This window comes from Aristolochia californica, unplaced genomic scaffold (genome assembly GCF_029961685.1).
Source record: "Aristolochia californica isolate CCGP_79_NKW_82.1479 unplaced genomic scaffold, dmAriCali1.0.hap1 SCAF_16, whole genome shotgun sequence".
NCBI lineage: Eukaryota > Viridiplantae > Streptophyta > Magnoliopsida > Piperales > Aristolochiaceae > Aristolochia > Aristolochia californica.
In genome coordinates this window covers 13,285,739-13,313,036 of record NW_027181837.1, presented here as the reverse complement: position 1 = coordinate 13,313,036, position 27,298 = coordinate 13,285,739, and the positions used below count along the sequence as shown (strand labels likewise).

The 27,298-nt window shown below is 39.2% G+C and overlaps 1 protein-coding gene and 1 pseudogene across 1 annotated transcript; one reads left to right on the top strand and one right to left on the bottom strand.

Moving 5' to 3' along the window:
* Positions 1–1,095: 1,095 nt before the first annotated feature.
* On the bottom strand, positions 1,096–3,329 carry LOC137952624 (uncharacterized). The gene is made up of 3 exons (XM_068799695.1): positions 2,595–3,329; positions 2,071–2,229; positions 1,096–2,022 (listed from the first exon to the last, which is right to left on the bottom strand). The coding sequence occupies exons 1-3, from the start codon at positions 3,327–3,329 to the stop codon at positions 1,096–1,098; spliced, it is 1,821 nt and encodes a 606-aa protein (XP_068655796.1).
* Positions 3,330–13,759: 10,430 nt separating this feature from the next.
* Positions 13,760–26,686, top strand: LOC137952623 (adenine/guanine permease AZG1-like; annotated as a pseudogene).
* The last annotated feature ends 612 nt before the right edge of the window (positions 26,687–27,298 follow it).

The following is a 27,298-nucleotide window of genomic DNA, read 5'->3' as shown; positions in this document are numbered from 1 at the left end:
ACTAGCTCTACGGCTTGGGTAAAGGTTTTTTTTTTTTTTTTCAGGTTTAAAGCTTGTAAAGTGGCACACAAAAAATAATAATAAAGCTCAAAGGGGTTCAAAAAAAGGTAAAAATTAATTACAAGGTAGGTTGTTTGGCTTATGTAGCTTATAAAAAAGAGGGCCTTAATCATGTTCATTCATGCATGTGTCAATGTAACCTCAAAGAGAATCAAGGCAAGTTCTAGAGAAACAAATCAATGGAAGAATATCTCTCATGAAAGTAAATAGTGAGACTGATATGGATGTGTCAGTCTAAAGGCTCAAAATCATACTGGTTTTTGTCTACCAAATTTAGTCACTACCATCCTCAAAGAAAATAACTAGACTAATTCATTCTCAGTTGGAAGATTACTTATTCAATCATGTTATGAATCTTTCAAGAGCCTAATTTAATCTTGCTCATGACATACACAAGCAAAAATCATTAAAAACCACAAAAACAAAGAAAACTTTTTTTTTGGATTTTTTTTCTTCAGAAACACAACCTAAATCCCCTCCCTCACACTTAGAACTTACATTGTCCCCAATGTAAGGTGAAATGTAAAGAGAAGGCATAATTAACCAAAATATGAATGCAAAAATAAAGAGAAAAATGAACGAACTCCCCTTGGGTTGCCTCCCAAGTAGCGCCTTTGTTTATTGTCATTGGCTCGACTCAATGCTTCTGTAATTATGGGTCATCCCACACATAGTATTTTGTATCACTCTTGACCTTATCTCTTTGAGCCCTAGACAACCAGGAGGTAACATGTTAATAACCAAATAATTTATAATATTTGCATACCAAGGTAATGTCACACTCGCGGCGAGCAATTGCTCATCAGGGAACGTTTCCTACAAATGAAGTTCATCCTGCACATGCTCTTCTTCTTTCGGTGCACTAAGTTTACTGAAGATGATCACTGGTAACGTTCCTCCATCTCCAAGAAAAATTTACTTGAGGTGACTGGGGAGAGGCTTCAAATCTGGAGTGGGAGCCTGCAAAACAGAGGGTAAAGGCCTCTCATTAGAAACTGGTTACTCAATATAAAGAACATTACCTGAATGTTGTAACTATGGAATATCATTCAACGCTACAACAGTTTCTTGCAAATCAGAACTCAAGGCTAACTCCTCATTCTCTTTCTCAAGATGCTTACTAATGGCAACTTCCAATTCATCTTTTCCATCAAGTTCAAAAACTTCCTGTGTGAAAGAATCAATCACATCAATAAAATAAACAGGGTTATCATCACCAGGATATTTCATGGCATCATAAATGTTAAACTTAACAATTTCACCATCAAATTCCATGGTAAGTGTGCTACTATGAACATCTATCTTAGTCTTGGATGTCTTTAAGAATGGTCTTCCTAACAAAATAGGAGCAGTTTGGTCACCATTTTCCATATCAAGCACATAGAAATCAACAGGGAAAATCAAATCATTAACTTGCACAAGAACATCCTCAACTGCACCCTTAGGATAGGCATTAGATCTATCAGCCAATTGAATTACAACACCAGTTTTATTCAAAGGTCCAAGTTTCAAAGAAGCATATATAGAATATGGCATGACATTAATCGAAGCTCCTAAATCTATCATGGCCTTCTCAAATATGATGTTACCTAACTTACAAGGGATAGTAAACATACCTGGATCTTTGCACTTCGCAGGGAGTTTTCTTTGAATAATTGTAGAAACATTCTCCCCTACTCTCACCTTGTCACATCCTTTAAGTTTTTGTTTCCTTTTAATTGTGCACAGTTCTTTCAGGAATTTAGCATAATGAGGTACTTGTTTAATAACATCTAAAAGTGGAATATTTACCTCACATCTACAAAAAGTCTCATATAAATCTTTATTTTGCTCATCTTTTCTAGAATCTACCAAAGCCTGAGGAAAAGGAGGAACTAGTTTATAATCAGAATGAGGTGGAAACTTACGCTTAGGTACATCAACATCATCTGGAATGTTCCTGTCTCCCACGACTTCTTTCTCCTTTTCTTGCTCCAACGATGCAGGGGCTGCCTTTACCGGAATCTCAACTTCTTTACCAATTCTCAAAATGATTGCACTTGCATTTTCTCTTGGATTTACTACTGTTTGAGAGGGTAATTTCCCCGAATTTTGTGCCTCTAGCCGACTAATTGCAGTTGCCATCTGACCCATCTGATTGTCCAAACTTTGAATACTGGCCCTTGTCTCCTATCGAAATTGCAAATTATTATTGGAAAGAGGTTTAACAATATCTTCTAAAGACATACCAGAATTGGAAGTTTTGCCCGGTTGTTGTCTAGGGGGATACGGCAGCCTATATTGCTGGTAGCTTGGGTGATTTTTAGTCGCAGGCTGATTAACTTGTGGATTCCCATAGCTAAGGTTGGCATGATCCCTCCATCCCATGTATACATGTTTGAATAGGGATCATACTTCCTTTGCGGTTTTCCAGGAAAACCACTTGCCACATTCACTTACTCAGTGGGCTCTTGTTGAATAGTTGGGCATATATCGGTTGGATGCCCTACTGAAGAACAAATCCCACAAGCCTTCACTGTTTGCATATTACCTACATCCATTTGACGAACAAGAGAAGTTAGACTCGTAATTTGTTGTTCAAGGGAGGAAATATTTATCTCATTAACATTCTTAGAAGGAAGTTCAAGCCTAGTGCCAAATTGTTGAGAATTGGCCGCCATATTTGTAATCAAGTTTCTCGCGGCCTTTGGAGTTTTATCCACCAAAGCTCCTCCACTAGCAGCATCAATCATGCTCCTATCAGTGGGTATAAGGCCCTCATAGAAATACTGGATAAGCAGTTGCTCGCTAATCTGATGATGGGGACAACTTGCACATAATTTCTTGAAGCGTTCCCAATATTCGTGTAGGGACTCTCCGTTATGCTGCCTTACACCACAAATTTCTTTCCGAATGTTGGCCGCCCTTGAAGCTGGGAAATATTTCTCCAAAAATAATCTCTTCATCTCACCCCATGTGGTAATACTCCTGGAAGGTAGAAAATAGAGCCAATCCTTAGCCGAATCCTTCAAAGAAAAGGGAAAGGCTCGTAATTTAATTTGCTCTTCAGTTACCCCCGTGGGTATCATACTCGTGCATACTACATGGAACTCTTTTAGATGCTTGTGAGGATCTTCACCTGCAAGACCATGAAAAGTGGGCAAGAGATGTATTAGTCCATATTTTAATTCAAATGTAGTAGTAGCATCTAAAGTGGGGAACATTATGCATAAGGATGGTTGATTCAAATCTGGGGCTGCAAGCTCTTTCAAAGTTCGATTTCCAGCCATGACTTCCTCCTCCACTAAATCAGGTTCACTACCAAATGGGGAATCAAGAGCTAGCTCGTTCTCTTCAGAATTCCTCTGAGTTTCTCTCCTTAACCTACGCAAATTTCTCTCTATTTCTGGATTGCACTACAAATCACCTTGATTAGAAGATCGAGTTACAGTCATAAACAATCAAGGGAACTCTAATAAAACAAGAAAAAAAATCAAGAAAAATCTAGAATAACGAAAACAAATAAAATTCTAAAAATCCTAGAAAACAGTGGAATTTGGCTTCAAAGTCAGAATTCTGCCAAAACCGTAATAAGAAAAAAACTAACGATTTTTTTTTCAAAAATTTCAAGAACGAAATAATGATCACAAGAAGCACAAAAATCAACTACAATCACTCCCCGGCAACGGCACAAAAATTTGGTGTGCTATCGCAGGCAACCAAAAATAAAACCTATACTCCTAAAAATATATGTAGTAGAGCGAGTAAGGATTGATCCCACGAAGAGTGATTAGTCTACTTTTATGCTCTGTGAACAAGGATGGGGGGGGATGAGTAGAACGAAAACACTAAAAAAAATAAACAACTTAGAAACAATTCAAATTAAAAGAATCGAAATCAATCAAGAGAACAAACCTTGGTCTAGGTCAACATCCACCATCGAAATTCTACAACTGATCATCGATGCAAACATATATCAATTCACACTTGAATATTCACCGTTGGAACTATCTTCCTATCTCTCCTTTTGTAGTTAATTAGAGAACAAGCGATCCAATTAAGCCTAATTACTAAACAACCCAAGACAAGCGCTAAAGGTTTAATCTAGCAGCAACCTTAAGAATTAGAGAGATCGATGAAGCTAAACAACACAAGCACAAGCGGCTGCAATTAATTTAGTCCAACATTCTTCTCAAGATGTAATAATTTATGACGCAACAAATCATCAAATCTCGATTGCTTCACAGGTTAGAGAGATCAAACAATTACGAATTTGACATCTAACCTAGCAGTAGATTGAAATGAATAATAAACTAGTAGGCCTCCTAGGAATTAAACGATACAATCATGAACGAAAATTTTAGATGAACATCAGATAGTCAAAACATAAATTGAATGATAAAAATAAATCAGATCTCACTGTTGTATTGATACCGAGGCTTCAGTTTCCTTTGACCAAGTCTGAAAGTTTAGCCACGCAGAGCCATGAAGAAATATAAAGAGAAAAACTAGAGAAAAGAGAGAGGAAAAGCTGGAGAAAAGAAAATTAGGGTCTGGGGCGCCAAACTCCTCTCTCTTTTCCTTTCTCCCCGTTTAGGGTTTTTCTTTTCGTGCATCCAGTTTGGGTTACAATGCACATGCCGTGACTTCAAGCCAAGTTTAGACCTATATTTAACCCGTATTGGTCAAAATGTAAAACATAAAAGTTATATAACGTTTCCTTTTAATTCTATATCATCTTGAATCATCTCAATCCGAGCTCGGATGAGAGAGTTATGCCCATATTACGAATTAATGTCGAAACTGTCCAGAATCGCCCAATTAACTTCGTTTTGCACTTAGCGCTTCCATTCGCATCCTAAATCAAAATATAAAAATAATGAGTATATTTAGGCACCAAATAATTATAAAAGCCTAAGCATTAAGAGATAAAAATGGGACATTTTGCATTCTCATCAGCACTGCTTGGACACTGCAAAACACAGTGCTGCCAACAGTGCCACTGCTGAAAATAGTGCGGATAATTCTACGAGTAGTAGCAGCAGTGATTTATGGTGCACAATTATCTGTTGTTGTGGGCACAACAGATACTCTTCTGCAGGATGTAGCTAATTCTGGCTGGACAAGGATAACAACACAAATACTCTCTGTTATTACTGCATGTCCCATTTTTTAAGTAGAGCTCTTGAGCACAGAGGATGCTAATATTTAAAATTGCTGCTGCTATTGCAGTGAAGATAAGGGCACCCCAGCAGCAACTACAAACTGAAACATATAATGCAGCTGAGAACTCCTAGAAAATTCTGACTTTGACCAAATGAGACAAGACTTGAATGTGCTTGTGCATGGGGGGGAAATTGATGTTGTTCGTGGTGTATTTAATGGATTACTAGCTATTGATCTCATCTCAATTGAAATCACAGGTGGCAGAGGGGTTGTCTTTGGGAAAGATTGTCTTAATACCATTGATTTTGAGAAGTCGTTGGTAGATAGGGAGACTCTCAATGATGAAGGTTCTCTTGGTCATATTATGAATGTTATGTTGTGGGGAATGATTTTTATGGCTGTTGACGAGAAAACTATTAAATTATGGGCAGCGTCTAAACAACGTATCAGTGTTGCTGCTGTTTTGACACAGCAAAACATAGTGCTGCCAATAGTGCCACTGCTGAAAACAATGTTGATAGTTCTGAGAGTAGAACTAGCAGTGCCTTATGCAGTCCATGATGTTTTTTATTTGGGAGAGGCTCATGTGTTCTTCCACCAACAACAATGTTATTTTGCCAAGGACCCATTGCTGCTAGACAGCCAACAAAATAGGCTGTTGTTGCAGTGCAAAAAATATTGCTGCTAGCCAGCCAACAACCAGTGTTGAAAACTGTGGTAGTGCAACAACAATTGCTACTAGACAGCCAACAACCAGTGTTGAAAACTGTGGTAGTGCAACAAAACTTGCTACTAGACAACCAAAAACCACTGTTGAAAACAGTGATTTTTATGCTTTGCAGTTGGGTTTTTCTAGAAATGGTGGCAAATATAGTAGGGAGAATTATTTTTCATACTGTAGATAGAACACAAATCAATTTCTGGATAGTTTCATGGACAACACTGCTATTGGGCTCTACACATGTTTTTAGAGGCTTATTCATTGTCTTCAACAAAGGGAGCTAATGGTCATCGCCTTGGGGCAGCTGAGATAGTTGCAGCAATCCTTGTTGTCCTTTTGACAGGAATAGCGATGCCTAGGGGTGGCATCGAGCCGAGCCGAGCCCAAACCTGCCTATATTCGAGCCGAATTTGATTTAAATATTTCAAACTCGAACTCGAGCCTAAATTTTTTATCGAGCTCGAGCCCAATAATTTTTACCGAGTTCGAGCTGAGCTCGAGCTTCAACATACATTTAAAACTTTTCAAAAAATATATATCAAAATAAATTTTATATAAAATTATGCATATATTTTACATAAAATTTGGCATAACCTTTACATAAAATTGGGCATAACCTATGTATATAATACCTGTATAAGATTGGGCATGAGGGCCAATATGAATTCCCATCTGATTTTCACTTTTGAAAAAGATATATTGGGTCACTTTGTCCAGTGCCCCTTGGGAAATATATTCTAGGTAGAAAGAAATTAATTCTTAGAAAAAAGTATTATCTCTCTAGAAACGTACCCTAAAAAATAGGGTCTTGTTTAGGAGCCTTCACTTTTAATTTCTTAGAAAAATATTGTTTTGGACAATCATTCATGCTGGCAGGTTCTTTTCACCAACTGAACAAAAAAAGGAGGGCATCAGACGTTCATCTCTGACAATGTTTTAAGTCCACATTGTTAAGTCGTGTATGTGACTTTCAAGTAGGACTTTAATAAGATTTTAAAGTGAAAATTTGTTGAAAACCTATAATCCAAAAAAAGAAAAAAAAGAAAAAAAGAATCTTCAGGTAGGGGAAGGAGTTTGAACTTTGGTGACCACTGGCCACATCCACCAGTTAAAAGTAACTATTAAAAGTCTTTATTAATATGAACCTATAGTTCAAAAGTCCAAATCCAATCACCAACCAAATGTAGGTTCATATTAATATGAATCAAGATTACAACAAGATTACTGTGTACATAAGCAAGCAAATATTCTTGAATGAGGTAAGAGTCACATATTTATAACAAGTATATTCCTTTTCACCTACCTAAGAAGTATATTTACTCCACTCTTTATTTTTTAATTATTAAAGAGTTTGTTTTTAGAGTCCTTTCCACAAATCTTCACATTCATGATGATTCATCCTCCTAAGGCATATTCTATTGTGCCAGAGGAACAAAAAATAAGTTAAATTCTTTTAAGTGCAAAAAGAAGAAGAAAAAAAATCAACGGCCCAGACGGCCACACAACCAAAACAACTGATACAGACAATTAAAATAAAAGTTCTAAGATTAAGAAAGAGTTTTATGTACATTTGATCTCCTTTAACATTCATAGAGGAGAGGTAATTATCACATCAATGCACATAAAAAAAAGGCGGATTAGGAAAATAATTCCAACAACCTCTTCCTTTTGCGGCGATGAAATTCACAGAATAAGAAGAAAATCAAAGAAGAAGATGATGATGTAAGGAATTAGATGTGAGGGTTGATGTGAGATGAGTTGTCTCGGATTCCGGCTCCTTCCCAACCCATCCATTCTTCCCATAAATCCAAGCTCGGATCGTTCATTCCCCTGAAGGGTTCGTCGCAACCATCCACGTATTAGTAGTTTTTGGTGTTGTAAGAATACGATTCATCTTCATCTGATTCCCTCAAATTGCTCATCACCATCTGAACACAGAAAAGGGTCGCTAGAAGAAATTAGTAATCGATCTTTCTGATTTTGTGGAAGGAAGACAAGGGAATGGATTAAAACTTGGAGAGAAAGGGGGTATTTTTTAATTACTTACATCATAAGCTTCGTTGTTCCAATGAAACTGAACGCGGCAGTTGTTCACCTTGCATACATCTGGATGATACTGAAAAAAACTTGCGAGAGTTAGAGCTTTTGAAGGGTTGGTCGGCGAAAAAAAAATAGAAGATTAAATAAAAATCTTACCTCCTTCTGTCGGACCGTCTCTTTCGTCTAGTTGGCGAGGAAGGTGAGGAATCGAAGAGGAAGAGAGAGACCGAGTGATATGAATACCAGTCCCCCATTTTTGATGAATCCTTGCTGACGGACAGCGATTTTGATCTATAATCCACGATTTCTGCTAGAAAATTGTGCTAAGATGGCATGGAAATCGTAGAGACGGAATGGAAGAGAGTCCCATGACGCGACTCTCTTCTGGTGCCGAGACTCCTGAAATCCCAAATCCTCCAATTCCTAAATCCCGCCACTCGTTTAAATTAACGAGCTGACTCACAAGCCATCAAGCCGAACCTGGATTCAGTAGAGCTCGGCTCGAGCTCGAGGGATACCGAATCGATCTGATCCGGTACCGAGTCGACCTCGAGCAGCTCGCGAGCCGGCTCGGTTCGAAGCCACCTCTAGCGATGCCATACATGGCAAGGACTGCCAACTTCCATGCTACTGCTACAGAAATTCCCCAGAGTGCACTACTTGCTCTTTGTGACTTCTTTCAGCAGATTTCCCGCAATGTTGCTATTGACAACACAGGCATCCACCATATTGGTCTACGGCTACAGCAAAGACTTCAACAGTGGGAGTATGTTGCTTTTTGTGCGAACTTCATCAATAAGGGATCCATAGATAAAGCTGTTGGTTTTGCAACACAGGGGTTATGTACAACTTCACTAGAACTGTTTGGTTCAATGGAAACTCATGCCGTTGGACTAGATGAGGTCACTTACCTACGTCTGTTAAGTGCTTAAACTCATGGTACTTTAGTCAAGAATGTTGCGCACTTTGTTGAACATGGATTGGGTTCAAAGCCGTTGGACTAGATGAGGTCACTTACCTACGTCTGTTAAGTGCTTAAACTCATGGTACTTTAGTCAAGAATGTTGCGCACTTTGTTGAACATGGATTGGGTTCAAAGACTGATGTTATCGGGGAGATGCTGCATTTTTCCAATGAGGCAACCGTTGTTATCGGGGAGATGCTGCATTTTTCCAATGAGGCAACCGTTGGAGCAGATCACACAAGGGCTATTCATATCAAAGCAGAAGTTGCCAATTTGGAGCAGGTGATAGTTCAACTTGTCGCTCGATTGCTTATCCGTCTTGGGGTATGCTACAACAAGTGATGTTGGCAGTGCCGGCAAAAAAAAAAAAATAATATCTTCTTTGGTTGGATGCACCAGTTTTTTAGTCCAAAGGGCTGACATAGACACCACAGATGCTACTTGAGAACATGTGGAGACATTGGCATAGGCAAGCAGACCCTACCTTCGAGCTTGAGGACAAACTCTTTCTCCCAGGGGGGGGTGTAATGTTATGCACACAATAACATTATTATTTTAATTATTTTTATTTTATTTCAGTTAAAGAATTAATAGGCCACAGGGGCATTTTTGGAATATTTTATTTATAGGGGTATTTTTTTAATATTTTATCATAAACCTTGTAAGGGTGAACCCTATTTAAGGGGTAAGAGTAATGAGAAAGGCAAACATTGATTTAGAGTAAACAAGGGTTTTGAGTTCTCCTCAATGAGCTCAGGGGTGTGCGTTCTCCTCAAAGAACCTAGGGTTTTTAAGCTTCCATTCGGCTTGATTTTTGTCTTTCTCTTCTTCTTCCCTACGAATCCATGTGTCAAATCCGAGACCATAACATTTTCATATTGAATATTATATATTTATGGAAATATATTTGTGTCTACTTTCCAAGGAAAAAATATTATTTCCAATCAGATTTATCTTCAAAGAGATATCGATATGTGAATGAACGAAAGTCAGATTGCAAAAGAGGCTCGAGAAGCAGCAAAAAACTTCAACTTCTAAGGTATTTTATGCTATCAATAATGAGACTTTATATGGATAAATATATATATCAAAATAAATATCTATAAATCTATTCTCTTACCTATTCAACAAATTTCAATTGGAGTTATCAACAAAAAGTAATCGATATTTGACGCAGCAAAGGTCAGATTGAAAAAAAGGGTCGAGCAACAGCAAAAAGCTTCAACTTCCGAGGTATCAAGAATGAGACTTTATATATATAAATAAAGATATGTAAGTCTATATCAATGAATAAATCAATGAAGTATTTCTCTTTTCCATAAATTCAACACAAACAACTTGGTTAATGGAGAAACTTAGCATAGTAGCCAAGTAATAAGATTTTCAAAATCCAACCGATAAAAAACACTCATAATAGGCTCAAGAACATTACTCTTCATCATAAAATCTTGTACCCACGAAATAATAATTTTTCATGCAAAAAATCTCAACATAAACTGATTTTCAGCCCAGAACTTGCAACTGACAAAACAGGTTGGGTAAACTTCTTCCAATCCGAGATACATACATCTCAATACTTTCATATAATGAAGAGAGTAAGAAAATCACCTCTAAACCATCTTCCAGAGGTAATAAAAACGAGAACTTGAAGCCATAATAACAAGAATGAAAAAAAATTATCTCAATAAGCTTCAATCTTGCTTCACAAAGTACTTTCCTTGAGTAACTTTGATCATAAACTTCTTATAGCATCCTCTTGACGTAGGGACTTTAAATTCAATGCTCTGATACCATGTTGAATTTAGGACCCATGCTTAGAACCTCAAGCGAAATAAGAGAGGAAGAAGAGAAGGAGAAGAGAAAAAAAAAAGGAGAGCAAAGAGAGAGCTTGCATTGGTTTTTTTGTCTAACAAGATATTTTTTCTCGAATTTATGTCTTCTGCTTTGTAGATCAAGAGACCAAACATGATTTTTTTTTAACAGGCTACTGTTAATGTGAGAAAACTAAATCAGAGCTAGAAAAGAAACGTTAGTGAAAACAACCAAAGCAATAGAAATGAATTCTGGTGTGGAGGCAATGCCAACATATTCCAATAGAAAAAGGTGTTTTTTATTCTCTTCAAGGGTGCTTTAAGTTTTGTACTGAAGAAGAGTGAATTCTGGTTTGTGTAATCGTGTAGAAAAAGGATTTTCTTAATCAGAGACATAAACCACAAATGAAATTTTTTTGTGTTTATGATTTTCATTTCTACTTTTTTTTGTAGCTTGAATTCTTAAATGCCTGATTTGCATAATCCATTGATTGTCTAATGCATTAGTTCATTACAACTTCTTTAAATCCTTTTGCTAACAGTGGAGTATATTTTTTTATTTTATAGCTCCTCTACCACAACAAAGTATGCCTTTTTAATTAGCGAGTACGATTGCATGAACGAAGTCTCCCTAAGGTTGATGGGCTTAATAGTTGTTTTTTGGTTTTTGTCTGAACCTTAGGAGTCACTATTAAGCTTGACATGAAGGGAGCTGTTGAATTCTTGTTCTTGCTAGAGTTAGCACTGAGATACTTTGCATTCCTTAGTTTTCATGTCTTCTTTGGCTCAATTTTTTTGTGGTTGTATTTTGTTATACCACTTTGCTACAGAAATAAATAATTGTGAGGGATTCAATTTTGTGGTACAAAGGATGATATTTGCAACTAATAGAGGACATAGTAATTTCAACTTGCTTATGTTTGTCTCAAGTTCGAAAAGAATTAATTTTGAGTCATTATTAGTGTTCAATGAGTGAAGGATTGTGTTTTTTTTTTTAATATCTGGTTCTATTGTAATCATCAGTTTTTATCTGTTTATTCTGAACTATTTATGGCATGGATATCCTAGAGGTACAAAGAGACTGAAAAGAGGGGAGGTAAGCTCCCTTCCTTCCCCTTTATTTGCATTTCTTTGTTTTATGCAGAGTGTAGAGACAATTTTATGTAGGGTTTATGTAAAGAGGTCGTTCCTAATTTTATGTAGAGGTCATGCCCACTTTTCATGTTGAGGCCATGCCCAATTTTAAGTAAAACTGATGCATTATTTTATGTACAATTTATTTGATATGTACTTGATGCAAACTTTTAAATGTAGGTTGGAGCTCGAACTCGACTAGAGCTCGGTTAAAATTCTTGGGCTCGAGATCGATTACAATTTTAGGCTCGAGGTTGGGCTCGACTCGAGGTTGAGTTCAAAATATTTAAATCAAACCCATCTCAAACTTATGTAGGTTCAAGATCGGCTCGATGTCATGTCTAGCTATGAGGTCTACAACTATGGGCCCTTTTGAGCAAATAAAAATCTCTATCGCTTCCTTTTTTTATCATTTTTATTCCTAAAATAAAAAATCAAAGTATGTTTTCTATTCAAATATGTTGTTTGTTTGATAAATTAATTAACTAATATTCTTTTCTCCAAACAACCTATGGAGACCCCAATTTTTTCATCCTAACGGTAACAAAGGTCTTATTGTATGTCAATTTGGAAAACTTTGGTATATTCAATTTTGAAATGTTCGTATTAATACCAATATAATTATTTATTTAGTTTTAAAATTATTTATCAGTTTTATATTGCTCATACCAAATACCTATACATCAATTTATGCGTTAAACAGTACAAATCGAATCTTGAAGTGGGCTCATAATAATCGAATTTTATTATTAAACTATTACGTATTAACCGTGTCGAAATAATCAATATCGGCTGATACAAACTGATATAAGAAAACCGTGTCGGTTGTTTCAATATAATCCATCCATCACTAGTTGGCGCCCTAGTGTCGTATATGGCTTCCTCATAATTAACTAATCCATAATAATAATAATAAGTTCTAATAAGAACACAAAAGCCTGTTTAGGTTAATAGTTTTTTTTTTAGATTAAAATGGGAAAGGGTTCACGTTTGAGAAGAAAGGTGACGACGAGCCAACATGGCCCCTAGAAAAGTCACGTCCTCTATTTTTTTCTTTTTCTTTCTCTTTCATGCACGTACACTTAGGAACAACTTCATGTGTTTTTCTTCTACATTTTCGTTCTTTTAGTCTCACACTGAGCTCCACATTAGACTCCAAAATCCCAATTAACTCACCTAAGATAGTTCATCATAGTTAAATCTTGATGAGCATTTGGAAGCCAAATCCATTTAAGATTTAATCAAGTGAGTCCGAGTTATACTCAGGTTATAGCCTTGGGCACTTAAAAACTCTCTCTCTCTCTCTCTCTCTCTCTTATTTGGGCATTACCTAGAGCTAGTAACTACATGATAACATGTTCCACTATTTTAATTATTCAATTATAAGGAAATACATATTTGGTTTAATTGTCGCTAATCATTTGATTTAGTAAGATATTTGGATAAGATGAAAGGTAGAGTCCGGAAAGTGTAATATAAGTAAAATATTTTTTGTCATTGGAAATACATGAAACATGTGACAATATGTGAAATGCTATCTCAACCATTGGATCATGGTCAACAACTATTTCAATCGTGATCGATGGCTCTCTTTAGCACCAAATTGGGTCTCTATCCCTGGATTTTTTGGAAAAAGGATTTTTGGAAGGAATCGAGCTATATCCATCGCAGGGGAAAAACAAATACATTTCCAAGAAACTCCCCGAGAAGATACAAAGTAACATGGCGTGCCCGCTTTGTCTGTAACTCCCGTAGTCCCTTTCATCTCTTTCTCCGTGACCTTCTTATTTAATGTTTACAACGATGTCAATTGTCATAATTCCTGACTCTAACAGGGAAAGAAGAAAGCTTTCCCCCTCTCCGTTTTTGCAATATTGCTCTCTCATGGCGCCTCCTCTGTCGCCGACGTCTCGATGGAACTCGGAACTTGTCACTAACAAGGCTCAATGACTATGTCGCCAGCACCTGAGTAGGTAAATATTTCAAACTCTCTGCTCGCAACACCACCTTCACTACCGAGATCCGTGCCGGAACCACAACCTTTCTCACCGTGGCCTACGTCCTCGCCGTCAATTCTTCTATTCTTGCCGACTCCGGCGACACCTGCTCCACTTCGGACTGCACTCCATTCTGCTCCCTCTCAAACATGTCACTCTCAGTTTGTCCCTCTGACGCCATTCTGCTGCCGGATCCACTCACCTGCACTTTCCCGCCGGTCAACCCCGGTTATGCGGCTTGTCTCGAGGGGGCTCGCAGAGATCTCATTGTTGCCACCGCTGCATCGTCCATCATCGGCTCCCTCATCATGGGCTTGTTTGCTAACCTTCCTCTCGTGCTTGTTCCTGGTATGGGCGCAAATGCGTATTTTTCCTACACGGCCGTCGGTTTCCATGGCAGCGGCTCCCTTTCGTACCGCACTGCTCTAGCGGCCGTCTTCCTCGAAGGGCTCATCTTTCTATTTATTTCCGTCATCGAGTTCCGATCCCAGCTTGTGAAACTCGTTCCCCCACCCCTTCGGGTCGCTTCTTCTGCCGGAATTTGCCTCTTCCTGGCTTTCATAGGTCTGCAGAACAACCAGGGTGTAGGCCTGGTCACGTTAGCGGCGTGCCCTCGTTCCTCGCGGGCTATGCTCGCACCCGTCTTCTCTAACGGCACCGTGATTCTGGGCGGATCACTTTCCGGTGACATCCTCTGCCTGAACCACCGCATGGAGAGCCCCACCTTATGGCTCGCCGTAGTGGGCTTCATCATAATCGGCTACTGACTCATCAAAACATCAAGGGGGGAATGATCTAAGGCATCGTATTCGTCACCGTAATCTCCTGGTTCCGCAACACAAGCGTGACGGCATTCCCAGACACCGAAACGGTCAATTCCTCGTACCGTTATTTTAAGAAGGTGGTAGACGTGCACAAGATAGAATCAACAGGGGCGGGCGTTGAGCTTTGCCGGAATCGGCAAAGGCTACTTCTTGGAAGCTCTGGTCACGTTCCTGTTGTTGGGGCTGTTAATTGAATTTGTTCAGATTCTATTATTTAGGATCTGTATACTACTTTCTTAGTCATTTACCACTTATAAAAGCCAACAACATGTTTTTGAATGATATTGATCTTTCATCAATTTTCCGAATTACCTTGTGATTAGCAACTTCGAAAAAAAAATTCGTCAACCTCTTGTTCCTGCGCCGTTGCCGTAGAAACAGAGAGGTTTAGGGATCAAAAGAAAATTTGAGAGAGAATCGGGAAGAACCTCCTAAAAGCAGAGACGGCGAGAGAGCAAAGATCGATATCGCAAGACCTCTCGCGAGATCCCTCCTGAGCGCGACCCCTCCGGGAAGAACATTCCGGAGCATCCCGACGGCGAGAGAGACAGTTGAAGAGAGCAGAGACGGTGAGAAAAATCACTGGTGAGATTTCCATGAGAAGAGGAGCAGCACCAGCGCTGGAGGAGAAAAAAAAAGGGGGAAGAGGAGAGAAGCAGGGCCTGTGCGAGAGGAGAAAAGCGACGTGCGGGAGGAGGAGAAATGCGACGTACGGGAGGAGAAAAGAGAAAAAAGGGGAAAGCGAAGCAGTGTGAGGGAGGAGAAAAGCGACGTGTGGGAGGAGGAGAAACGCAATGCACGAGAGGAGAAAAGAGAGAAAAGGGGAAAGCAAAGTAGTGCCTGTGCGGGAGGAGAAAAGCGACCCGTGGGAGGAGAAAAGAAAAAAAAAGGGCGCTTTCTTCGAGAGAAAAAAAAAAGCGCTAGTCCAAAAAAAAAGGGCACATTCTTTGAGAGATGAAAAAACAGCCCCAGTTTGAAAAAAAAACACTGAAAAAAGAAAAGAATGGCTGAAAATTATTATGTTCAACCTGCGATTCCTAAGTTTGATGGTCATTACGATCATTGGTCCATACTTATGGAGAATTTTCTTCGTTCAAAGGAGTATTGGAGTTTGGTGGAGACTGGAATCCCTGTTGTAGTAGAAGGAGTGGTGCTTACTGAAGCACAACAAAAATCAATTGCAGACCAAGAGCTGAAAGAATTGAAGGTAAAAAATTATCTATTCCAAGTCATTGATCGAACCATTATGGAGACGATCCTCAACAAAGACACTGCCAAGTACATCTGGGACTCTATGAAGCAGAAGTACCAGGGTTCCACAAGAGTCAAAAGAGCACAACTCCAAGCTCTTCGGAAGGAGTTTGAGGTTCTACAGATGAAAGAGGGTGAGAGTGTTGATGCATACTTCGCTCGAACACTCATCATAGCAAACAAGATAAAGATTCATGGTGAAAACATGTAGCAAGTGGGGATCATTGAAAAGATCTTGAGATCAATGACCTCAAGGTTCGATTATGTTGTGTGTTCGATTGAAAAGTCTAATAACTTAGACACCTTAACCATTGATGAGTTGCAGAGCAGCTTATTGGTACATGAGCAGAGGATGAACAGGCATGGAAGAGGAGATGAGCAGGCATTAAAAGTGACCTACGATGATAGAAGCAGTGGAAGAGGAGGCAGTCGAGTTTGTGGAGCTTCTCGAGGAAGAGGCAGACAAGCATTCAACAAAGCTACAGTTGAGTGTTATAAGTGTAATCAATTGGGGCACTTTCAATATGAGTGTCCTAAATGGGAGAAGGAAGTGAATTATGCTGAACTTGAGGAGAAAGAAGAAATGTTGTTGATGTCATATGTGGAGCTTAATCAATCAAGGAGAGAAGATGTCTGGTTCATTGACTCAGGGTGTAGCAATCATATGTGTACAAATAAGGAGTGGTTCTAGGATCTTGATGAGGAATTCCATCAATCTGTGACGCTCGGGAATAATTCCAAAATGGCTGTGTTGGAAAAAGGTAACATTAGGTTGCAAATTGCTGGAGTTACTCAGGTAATCACTAATGTTTTCTATATACTTGAGTTGAAAAATAACTTATTTAGTGTTGGAAAATTGCAAGAAAGAGGTGTAGCTATTTTGATACAACATGGAGTTTGTAGAGTTTATGATCCCAAATGCGGGTTTATTATGCAAACAACAATGTCTGCAAATAGGATGTTCATTTTTCTTGCAAGAATTCTACCGAAAGCTCATACTTGCTTCCAAACAATTCTGGAAGACAACACTCACCTATGGCACTACAGATATGGGCATATGAATTTCTAGGGTTTGAGAACATTGTAATATAAGTAAATGGTGAGAGGGTTACCACAGTTGAAGGCACCATCCAAAATATGTACTGATTGCATGGTGGGAAAGCAACACAAGGATGCATTTCCAAAGAGGAGTTTATGGAGAGCATCACAAAGACTGCAGTTGGTACATGCTGACATCTGCGGACCCATCAATCATGTTTCCAATAATAAGAAGAGGTATTTCATAAGCTTTATTGATGATTACAGTCGTAAGGTGTGGATATATTTTCTTGCTGAAAAAACCGAAGCTTTTACTATCTTCAAGAATTATAAAAACCTTGTTGAGAAAGAGACATGAATATTTATTTGTTGTTTGTGCACAGATAATGGAGAGTTCACCTCTCACGAGTTCAATGTCTTTTGCAAATCTAATGGTATTAGCAGGCAGCTTACTGCAGCCTACAGTCCCCAACAAAATGGAGTAGTTGAGCGCAAGAACAGGACGATCATGAACATGGTTAGAAGTATGTTGTCAGAGAAGCAAGTTCCAAAGAAATTCTGGCTAGAAGCAATAAATTGGATAACACATGTGCGCAATAGAAGCCCTACATTGGCAGTGAAAGATATGACTCCTGAAGAGGCTTGGAGTGGTGTCAAACCCAATGTTGATTATTTTTGAGTTTTTGGATGCATTGGCCATGTTCATTTGTCAGACAATAAGAGAAAGAAGTTGGATGATAAGAGCTTTCAGTGTGTGGTGCTAGGGATGAGTGAAGAGTCTAAAGCATATAGACTTTATGATCCGGTGTCCAAGAAGATAGTTGTCAGCAAAGATGTGGTTTTTGAAGAAAATGAGTGCTGGGATTGGGGGAGAAGTAATGAAGAAGAAAGACTTGATATCCTCTAGTGGGAAGATAGTAATGAACAAGGAAGTGAACCTGGTCAAAGTGAAGAAGAATCTGAAGGGGAGGTGCCAGCAGAAAGTGGAGAGGTTAGCTTATCTTCAAGTGAGTCACCTGGAGAGAATTTTCCAACATCTGAAGTAAGCTCACCAGAAGGGAGGACCAGAAGAGTACCATTCTGAATGGAAGATTATGTGAGTGAAGGAGAATTTTCAGAAGAAGAAGTTGAGCATAACAATTTGGTTATGTTTACCTCAACTACAAATCTGACTACCTTTGAAGAAGTTGTTTAGATTTCCAAGTGGAGAGCTGCAATGGACTTGGAGATAGAAGCGATCGAAAGAAATGGGACTTAGGAGCTGACATATTTGCCTAAAGGAATGAAAAAGATTGGATTAAAGTGGGTTTTCAAAACTAAACTCAACGAAAATGGTGAGGTTGACAAGTGTAAGGCTCAGTTGATGGCAAAAGGGTATGCACAACAACATGGCATAGATTATACTGAAGTGTTTGCACCTATGGCTAGGTGGGATACGATTCAAATGGTAATTGGTTTAGCAGCTCGAAATAGTTGGAATGTGTTTCAGCTTGACGTCAAAAATGCTTTCTTACATGGAGATCTAAGTGAAGCAGTGTTTGTTGAGCAACCACAGGGTTATGAGAAGAAAGGTGAAGAGAATAAGGTGTAAAAATTGAAGAAGGCATTGTATGGCCTTAAACAAGCCCCTCGTGCATGGTACAACCAGATTGAAGCATATTTTGTCAAAGAAGGATTTGAGAGGTGCAGCTGTGAACACACCTTATTCATAAAAACAGGAGATGGAGGTAAAATTTTGATTATTAGCTTATATGTTGATGATCTAATTTTTACTGGTAATGATGAGAGTATGTTTGTTAAGTTCAAGAATTCTATGAAACTTGAATTTGATATGACTGATTTGGGAAAGATGAAATATTTTCTTGGTGTGGAGGTGTTAAAAAATCCTGAAGCCATTTATATTAGTCAAAGAAAGTATACAAAAGAAGTTTTGGAGAAGTTTCGGATGGAGAAGAGTAATAGTGTGAAGAATCCCATTGTTCCTTGCGTTAGACTAATGAAGGATGAAGAAGGAGCCAAGGTGAATGCTACATGTTGAATTTATGGAAAAGTGAAATACTCCATTGACATCAATAACTTGTTGTAATCAGAGTACATGAACCTCTATTTATAACAGAGGAAGGTAGTAGAGTCCAATTACAATAAAACTACCCTTGTCCCAATTACACGCAAACTCTAACACTTAAGGTAAGTCTTAAAATAATTAGGTAACTCAATATTGATAAAAGACAAATATAACTTAAACTAAAACTCTTCTTGGTCGTGACCCTAAGATAAAGATACTTTTGTGAGTCCTTTTTGATCTTCCCACTGATGTGATAAGGATGTCAGCTCTTGGTAATCATTGTGGGTCCTACTTCTTATGGGCTTGGGCCCATCTTATAATAATCTTACATTTGTGGGTCTTCCTTGGTCGTTTGGGCTTGATCTTATCTTCCAACACTCCCCCTCAAGTTGGGGGTAAGAGAACAACATGAACTCCCAGCTTGCTGCAAATGATGTATAAAATATTTTTGTATAAAATGGCACATCTTCCAATATGCCTTCATCTTCCAACATTCCCCCTCATGCTATTGCGTCCTTCCATGAGGCCCTGCGGCATTATAAGTGAGAGTAAAAATCACTCTTAGCCGGTAAGTCATTGCTTCATACTCCAGTATTAATGCTGGATGTAGGGCACTGTTATAGTCCTGGGGTTAAGTACCTATGTCTGCCGCTCATAACAAGCCGGTCTTTTGGGTAGTATTGGCTAAGTGCTTAACATTTGGTATCAGAGAAGGGTAACCTGGCAGAAAGAAGCACCAATGAATACTTTGAATTGCTTGAAATAAAATTTGATACTGTCCTAGAGAGGTTCTCAAAAATTGATATCGATATGGAGACCTTGAAGGGAAGGATGGATGGCATGGAGAATGGTCTAACTACTGGCAAGAAATTTGCTGCATTGGAGGAGAAGTTCACTCTCATTTTGGAAACCTTGAAAGGAATGATGGATAACATGGAGACTGGTCTGAGCACTGGCAAGAACCCAATTCCGGGAGACCATTCGTAGATCAGAGGGGGAGATGAGTCTCGGGTCAGCAAGGACCCTTCGTTCCGGGGGGACACCTCAACCAGGGGGGAGGCATTGTACCTCTCATTCCAGATCAGAGAGGAGGGGACCATTCGTATAACAGAGGGGGAGATGAATTTCCAAGGCGCACGAGTTTCTCGGGACAGCAAGGACCCCTCATTCCGGGGGGACACTTCTACCAGGGGGGAGACACTGTTTCGAGATATACTAAAATGGAATTCCCTACTTATAATGGGTCAGAAGATCCTTTGATATGGTTGTATTGATGCGAAAAAAATTTTAGCCATCAGCGAGTCCCAACCTATGACCGAGTCAACGTAGCTGTTTTCCACTTACTAGGGGAAGCACAACTTTGGTACCAGCTAGTTGAGGTTGATAGCGAGGTGGTAGATTGGGATGAATTTAAGCGACTGTATTCTCTCCGTTTTGGTCCTCCGGCTTACAGTAACCCCTTGGGAGATTTGGTTTTATTATGCCAAACTGGGGCTGTGAGGCAATATAAAAAATTGTTCCAGGAAAATTAGCACGAGCCAGCAGTATGGTACAAGTGGATCAACAAGTTGGCTGTTTACAACAGGACTGACTGAGGCGTTAAAGCTTGAGGTGGAGCTCTATGCACCTGTTGACTTATCCAACGCTATGAATATAGCTCGTGCTTTAGAACTGAGACAGTAGGCCCAGCACAGACGACCTCCATGGTCAGGGGAACGCATTCCTTCGAGAAACAACCCGGGTATTACTTTGACAGGGGATCCGAGATCTAGTCATTCTACACTCCTTATATAAAAAAATTGACAAGTGCTGAGATGGCAGAACGACAGGCTAAGAATTTGTGTTACAACTGTGATGAACCATATCGGGTTGGGCATTAGTGCAAAAGATTTTTTTTGATCGATAAGGCTGAAGATGAGGATATCAGGTGACAGAGGATATGATTGAGGAAGAACCACCGGACATCTCCCTGCATGCCATTACTGGGCAGCAATTGGCCACAACTACGCAGAATGGAAGCGGCTCGACAACTTCCACCAGGTCTACCAAGCTTCCGAGCTTGAGGACAAGCTCGATCTCCAAGGGGGGGGGGGGGGGGGGGGGGGGGGCAGATGTTATGGACTCAATAACACTGAGTCATCTACTTTAATTTTATTATTTATGTTCCTTTTAATTTTGAATTTTATTGATTTGTAATCAAACTTAAAGGTAGGGGTAGAATTGGGTTTTATAACCCTAACCTATGTTGATGTTAATTACCCTATTTAAGGGGTAAGGATGGAGAAATAAAGAAAGTTCAGAATTAGCATAAACTAGGGTAATTTAGGTTCCTTCTAGGCTCCCTATTCTAGGGTTCTTGGCTTGAACTCTCTTTGGTGGTTTGTTGCATCCATTGGAGAGTCTTTGAGGAGATCGTGGGAGGAAGAAGAAGAGGACACACCCTTCTATTCCGAGTTGCAAGGGAGAGACTACCTCTTCAAGGAAATTCCAGAAAAGGAGAGGTCTTGACGTGAGTCTACCCAGGAAGGAGGACGAGTTTTTGTTTCTGGTTGGGTGTTGACGTCCAGAGGTATTTGCTAATTTTATTCCAAGCATTGAGATTAAATTTATGTTTCTCTTTTACGTAAGGAACCAGTGCTGCATGATATTGGAAACCCTACCTTGACGTGAGCCATAAGAAAGGGGGGTTCCATGTTGGGGCCTCAAGGAGCTTCCTTGACTAGCTGGGTTTGTTCACAATTAAGAACAGGAAACTCCTTTTCAAGGGGAATGAATTCAGTGAAGGGAAAGGGGTGTTCTTGAGTCATTACAGCAACTAAAACCCTCTTGACATGAATCATAAAAGATTTGTTACGGTCCCGGATCTGACTCGTGAGGAAGACGATGACGATGAATAGGAATGGGATGATTGAACTTTGAAGGAAGCTCGACCTAGATCTCAAAGGGAGAATCCGACATGTTTACTCTAAGCTTACTCTAAATTAACTTCAATACTCAATGCTTGTGTTTCTCATTACTCTTACCCCTTAAATAGGGTTCACCCGATTAGGGTTTACAATAAAATATTCAAAAAATACCCCAATAAATAAAATATTCAAAAAATACCCTATAAATAAAATATTCCTAAAATACCCCTATAACCTAAAACTGAAATAAAATAAAGTAAATTAAAGAAAACAAATAAAATAATAATGTTATTTCATGCATAACATTACACCCCTTGGAAGACGAGTTTGTCTTCGAGCTCGGAAGCAGTGTCAACTGCGGTATAGGAGAGCCTCAAGCCAGCGAAGGATTTTTTTTTTTTTCCCGATTGACTCGGTCCGAGTTGGCCTGGGTTGACTCGGTTCTGGAAACCCGGTCCCGAGCGCGACTCAGTTTCCTGCGTTGATCAAATTTTCCTAACTTAGGAAAATTTGTATCGGGAATCAGCTTCCTCCTTCGGCGGAAATTTCGCTAACTGGTCTTCTGGGGAAATCGGAAATCTTCCTCATCCTCATGCCGATCCCAAACATAGCGGTCGTCGGACATTGCGGGAACCTCGGCTCCTTCCCTCACGGCACCGACTAAGGCGGGCGGCGGTCGTATGCCGTCCTCACGGCACCGCACAGTGCGGAAATTTCGCCGACGGAGTCTCCTACTGCTCCGGCGGTGAACAACAGCCCTTGGAGGCTTCGCCGCTTGGAAATTTGCCGAGATAGAGTGCTCGCGGAAATATTTCCTGGTCGGAATGGCTGGAAAATTTTCCCTCTCCTGTTCGGAACGGAGTGTGGTTAGCTGTGAGTAGGGGAGGTTTGGTTTCGGGATTTCGGAAATCTCTTCCGAAAGGGCGAGCTTTCGGACTTGAGGGGGGACATGGAAACGGTCTTCCGTGGGTGTCGCTGAAGGGATTTCGTGATATCCTTCCGATTTGGGACATGTTGAGTCCCCAATTTTGGAGGTCACCGTCGCGGAATTGACGTCGGTGGTCGGCACTGGTGGAGGTGAGTGTGGATGGTGGTGCTGAGTTGTTTGGGTTGAATCTGGATTTGGTATCAGATCAGGCGCTACGTCTCGACTTTGAGTCCCCATGTGCGCAGGTGGACGGCACACCCCTAGCGGGGCGCCGTAAGGGAGTATGGGCTCTTGACCTGGTCCCCGTTGCTGTGTTAAGGCCACTGTGGTCGTCGGCTCAGGAGGGTGGGGTGTACTGTTATGGTCCTGGGGTTAAGTACCTATGTCTTCCGCTCCTAATAGGCCGGTCTTTTGGGTAGTATTGGCTAGGTGTTTAACAAGCACACTCCACTGCTTTCGGTAGTGTGTTTATCGGCATTGCTCTGAAGTGTCCACCACTGTGTCCCTCCATAGGACAACGACTCTCAAGTGGTAGGAGACATAAAAGCCATTACGGTGGGGGAGGATAAACATAGATGTAATCATAAGTTCCTCCGTCATAGACTTCTAACCACAAATAATTTTCATTTTTTGACGGGGATGAAATAAATGATGACATGAGGCCACCTTTCTTCAATAATAATGTCCCCAAAGAGACATAATAGTTGCAGCTGAATATAACACGACCATCTTCCAACACATATAACACGAACCAAATAGTAAACTTTGTCAAAGAACCCATGAAATAATCCGATATAAAAATTTCTTCTTTGATGCACAAGCTTCATCTTTTGTTCTCCCCTTTCTTGAATATTTTGGTCATATAAACTTTTCCACAACATAAGGAATAAAATGCCTCTTTCTTGTTCTTCTTCTACTTCCCTCAAACTGGGAGGTAATGGCAATGATCCCAGCTTGCACCAAATATCATAGATGTAGCAATAAACCCAAATAACAGAGATTTATAAATAAGCCCTCAAACCAGGGAGAAGTGAGATATTTTCCTGATCAACTCAAAAAGTTATGCAAAACAATTGGCATAAATTCGGATTTTTCAATACAACTGAATACTAGCATGACCTTTGATTCTTCCAATTCGAATATATCTTTCAATATAGATCAGATTGACATGAAAGTTTTTCCTTCTGAAAGTAGACTTAAATAAATTTCATCCAAGTATAATATATCTTCATAAAATATAATTATCAGAAGATAAACAATATGATAGTTTTCATTCTCTGTCATCTGGCCAAACTAAGTTCTGTTTCTCCTGTTTTTCCAGAACGACCATTGACTCTTCCAAGATCAATATCTCCTTATAAAAAAATCATACTGAGAATTGGTTGAATAGGTCAAAAATAGACTTACATACATTTCTCTTTATATATAATTATCCATATAAAGTCTCTTTCTTGATAGCTTAAAATACCTCGGAAGTTGAGGCTTTCTGCTGCCTCTTGAACCTCTTTTTCAATCTGACCTTTGCTGCTTCAAATATCGATTTCTCTTTGCACATAACTTAGATAAAAAATTCATTGAATAGGTAAAAGAATAGACTTACAGATATTTCGTTTGATATATATTTCTGCAGATAAAGTCTAGTTCTTGATAGCAAAAAATACCTCAGAATTTGAAGATTGTTGTTGCTGCTCGAACCTTTTTTGCAATCTGACCTTTGTTCATTAAAATATCGATAACTCTCTATATATAACTGTGATTGGAAAAAAAATCATTCTTATTTTGAAAGTAAAGTCAAAAATATTTCCATAAATATATACTTTGAAATATTTAAAACTTCGTATGGAGGTAAAAAATGCAAAGGAAACTATGGGTGTAGGGACTGAAAAAAATAACTACGAACCTAGACCTAAGGTTTAGGGTTTAGAGAAAAAGGATCACATTACCTCTGTGAGTTGACCAAGTCAACTAACAAAACCTGCTCTGATACCATGTTGAATTTATGGAAAAGTGAAATACTTCATTGACATCAATAACTTGTTGTAATCAGTGTACATGAACTTCTATTTATAATAGAGGAAGGTAGTAGAGTCCAATTACAATAAAACTACCCTTGTCCCAATTACACCCAAACTCTAACACTTAAGGTAAGTCCTAATATAATTAGGTAACTCAATATTGATAAAATACAAATATAACTAAAACTAAAACTCTTCTTGGTCATGACCCTAAGATAAAGATACTTTTGTGAGTCCTTCTTGATCTTCCAACTGATGTGAGAAGGATGTAAGCTCTTGGTAATCATTGTGGGTCCTACTTGTTATGGGCTTGGGCCAGTCTTGTGGGCCTTTCTTGGTCATGTGGCCCATCTTATAATAATCTTACATATGTGGGTCTTCCTTGGTCGTTTGGGCTTGATCTTATCTTCCAACACTATAATGTACAAACAATTGGTCGGAAGTCTTATGTATCTAACTGAAACAAGACCAGACTTGATGTATGTGGTGTCCCTAGTTAGCAGATTCATGGCAAGTCCAACTGAGTTGCATTTGTAAGTTGGGAAAAGGGTGTTACGATACTTGAAAGGTACTGTGGATTTGGGTGTCTTTTATCAAAAGGAGGGTAATGGAGAATTGATGGCATATACAAACAGTGATTATGCAGGAGATGTAGATGATAGGAAAAAAACTTTTGGTTATGTGTTTCTACTCAGTGAAGGAGTTGTGTCTTGGTCCTCTAAAAAATAGCCCGTAGTTGCTTTGTCCACTACTAAAGCAGAGTTTGTGGCAGCTACCTCTTGTGCTTGTCAAGGGGTGTGGATGAAGAGAGTATTGGAGAAGCTTGGTCATTCTCAAGGCAAGTGTACCACTGTGTTATGTGACAACAGTTCTACCATTAAGCTATCCAAGAACCCAATCATGCATGGACGCAACAAACACATTGATTTAAGGTTTTATTTCTTGCATGATTTGACCAACGATGGAGTTGTTGAGCTGAAGCATTGTGTCACACAAGAACAAGTTGCAGACATTATGACAAAACCACTTAAGCTTGATGTATTCTTGAAGCTACGTGAGTCAATGTGTGTGTGTGTGTGATACCACAAGTAAACTGAAAGCATTACAGTAATCAGTTTAGGGGAGGAATTATTGGGGTTGTTAGTTGAATTTAGAAAGATTCTATTATTTAGGATTTGTAGACTACTTCCGTAGCCATTTACCACGTTATTTGGATCATAAGAAGGTTTGTTTTTCTATTTTTAGCTATTTGTAAGGCTTACAAAAGCCAACAACATGTTTTTGAATGATATTGATCCTTCATCAATTTTTTGAATTACCTTGTGATTACAATCTACAACACATGTACATGGACGTTTTAGACACGATGGGAACACTATACACAATGGCTAGCTTTGCCGGATTCACGAACGAGTCAGGCGATTTCGAGGGTCAATACTTCGCATTTATGTGAGATGCGACAGCCATCATGGTGGGTTCACTGCTAGGAACATCGCTGGTGACGGCGTTCATAAAGTCGACAGGGATTCGTGAGGGGGGACAGACAGGGCTAACGGTTTTGATGGCGGCGATGTATTTCTTCCTGTCTCTCTTCTTCACGCTGTTGTTGGCGTGGATTCTCCCTATGGGCGGTGGATCCGCCTCCAATCCTGGTTGTCGTGATGATGATGAGGTGTGTGGCAGAGATTGACTGGAACAACATGCTGCAAGCCATCCTCGGATTCGTGACCATGCTTTGTAAGATCTTAATTGAATTTCTAATTATCCTCATGAAATTCATTGAATAAAATGGAAACGGAAGCCCAAAAATTATTCTTCCCTCCATACGATCAAATTCCATGTAGAAATCATCGGCGTTCTATTCTCTGTTCCTATTTGGCACTTCCCCTCTCTAATCACTCTCAGCGATGGTGTAAAACTAAAGGGGTGAGTGAATTCCGAGATTGGGGACCAAACCGTTGATCATATTAGCCAACCTCCCATCAAGGTTCTTCATGGTTTCATGTTACCGAGGGAGTTGCAACTACCAGAAGTTGAGACCAATCGTCTCTGTATGAGAAACTGTTTCTGATGAGAAACGGTTAACATTCTCCTACTTGGTCCAAACTTCTAATATAATCTTAAAACCATCGATAATCTAAATTTAAGTAATAAACACATGAATCATGGTGATATGTCCTTTAATGATGAGTATTACCTTCCATGTATTAATATGTATTTATTTCTTATACTTTATGAATAAACCTTATGTTTATTCTTAGTCCAACACAGATGAATTTTCTCAAATTAAGGTGCACATAAATATGAGAGAAACATCGCAATAATTAAGAATTTCACTAAAATAACATTGTTCATACAATGAAAAATTACATACTGGAACCAAGTCCCATAATCACGAC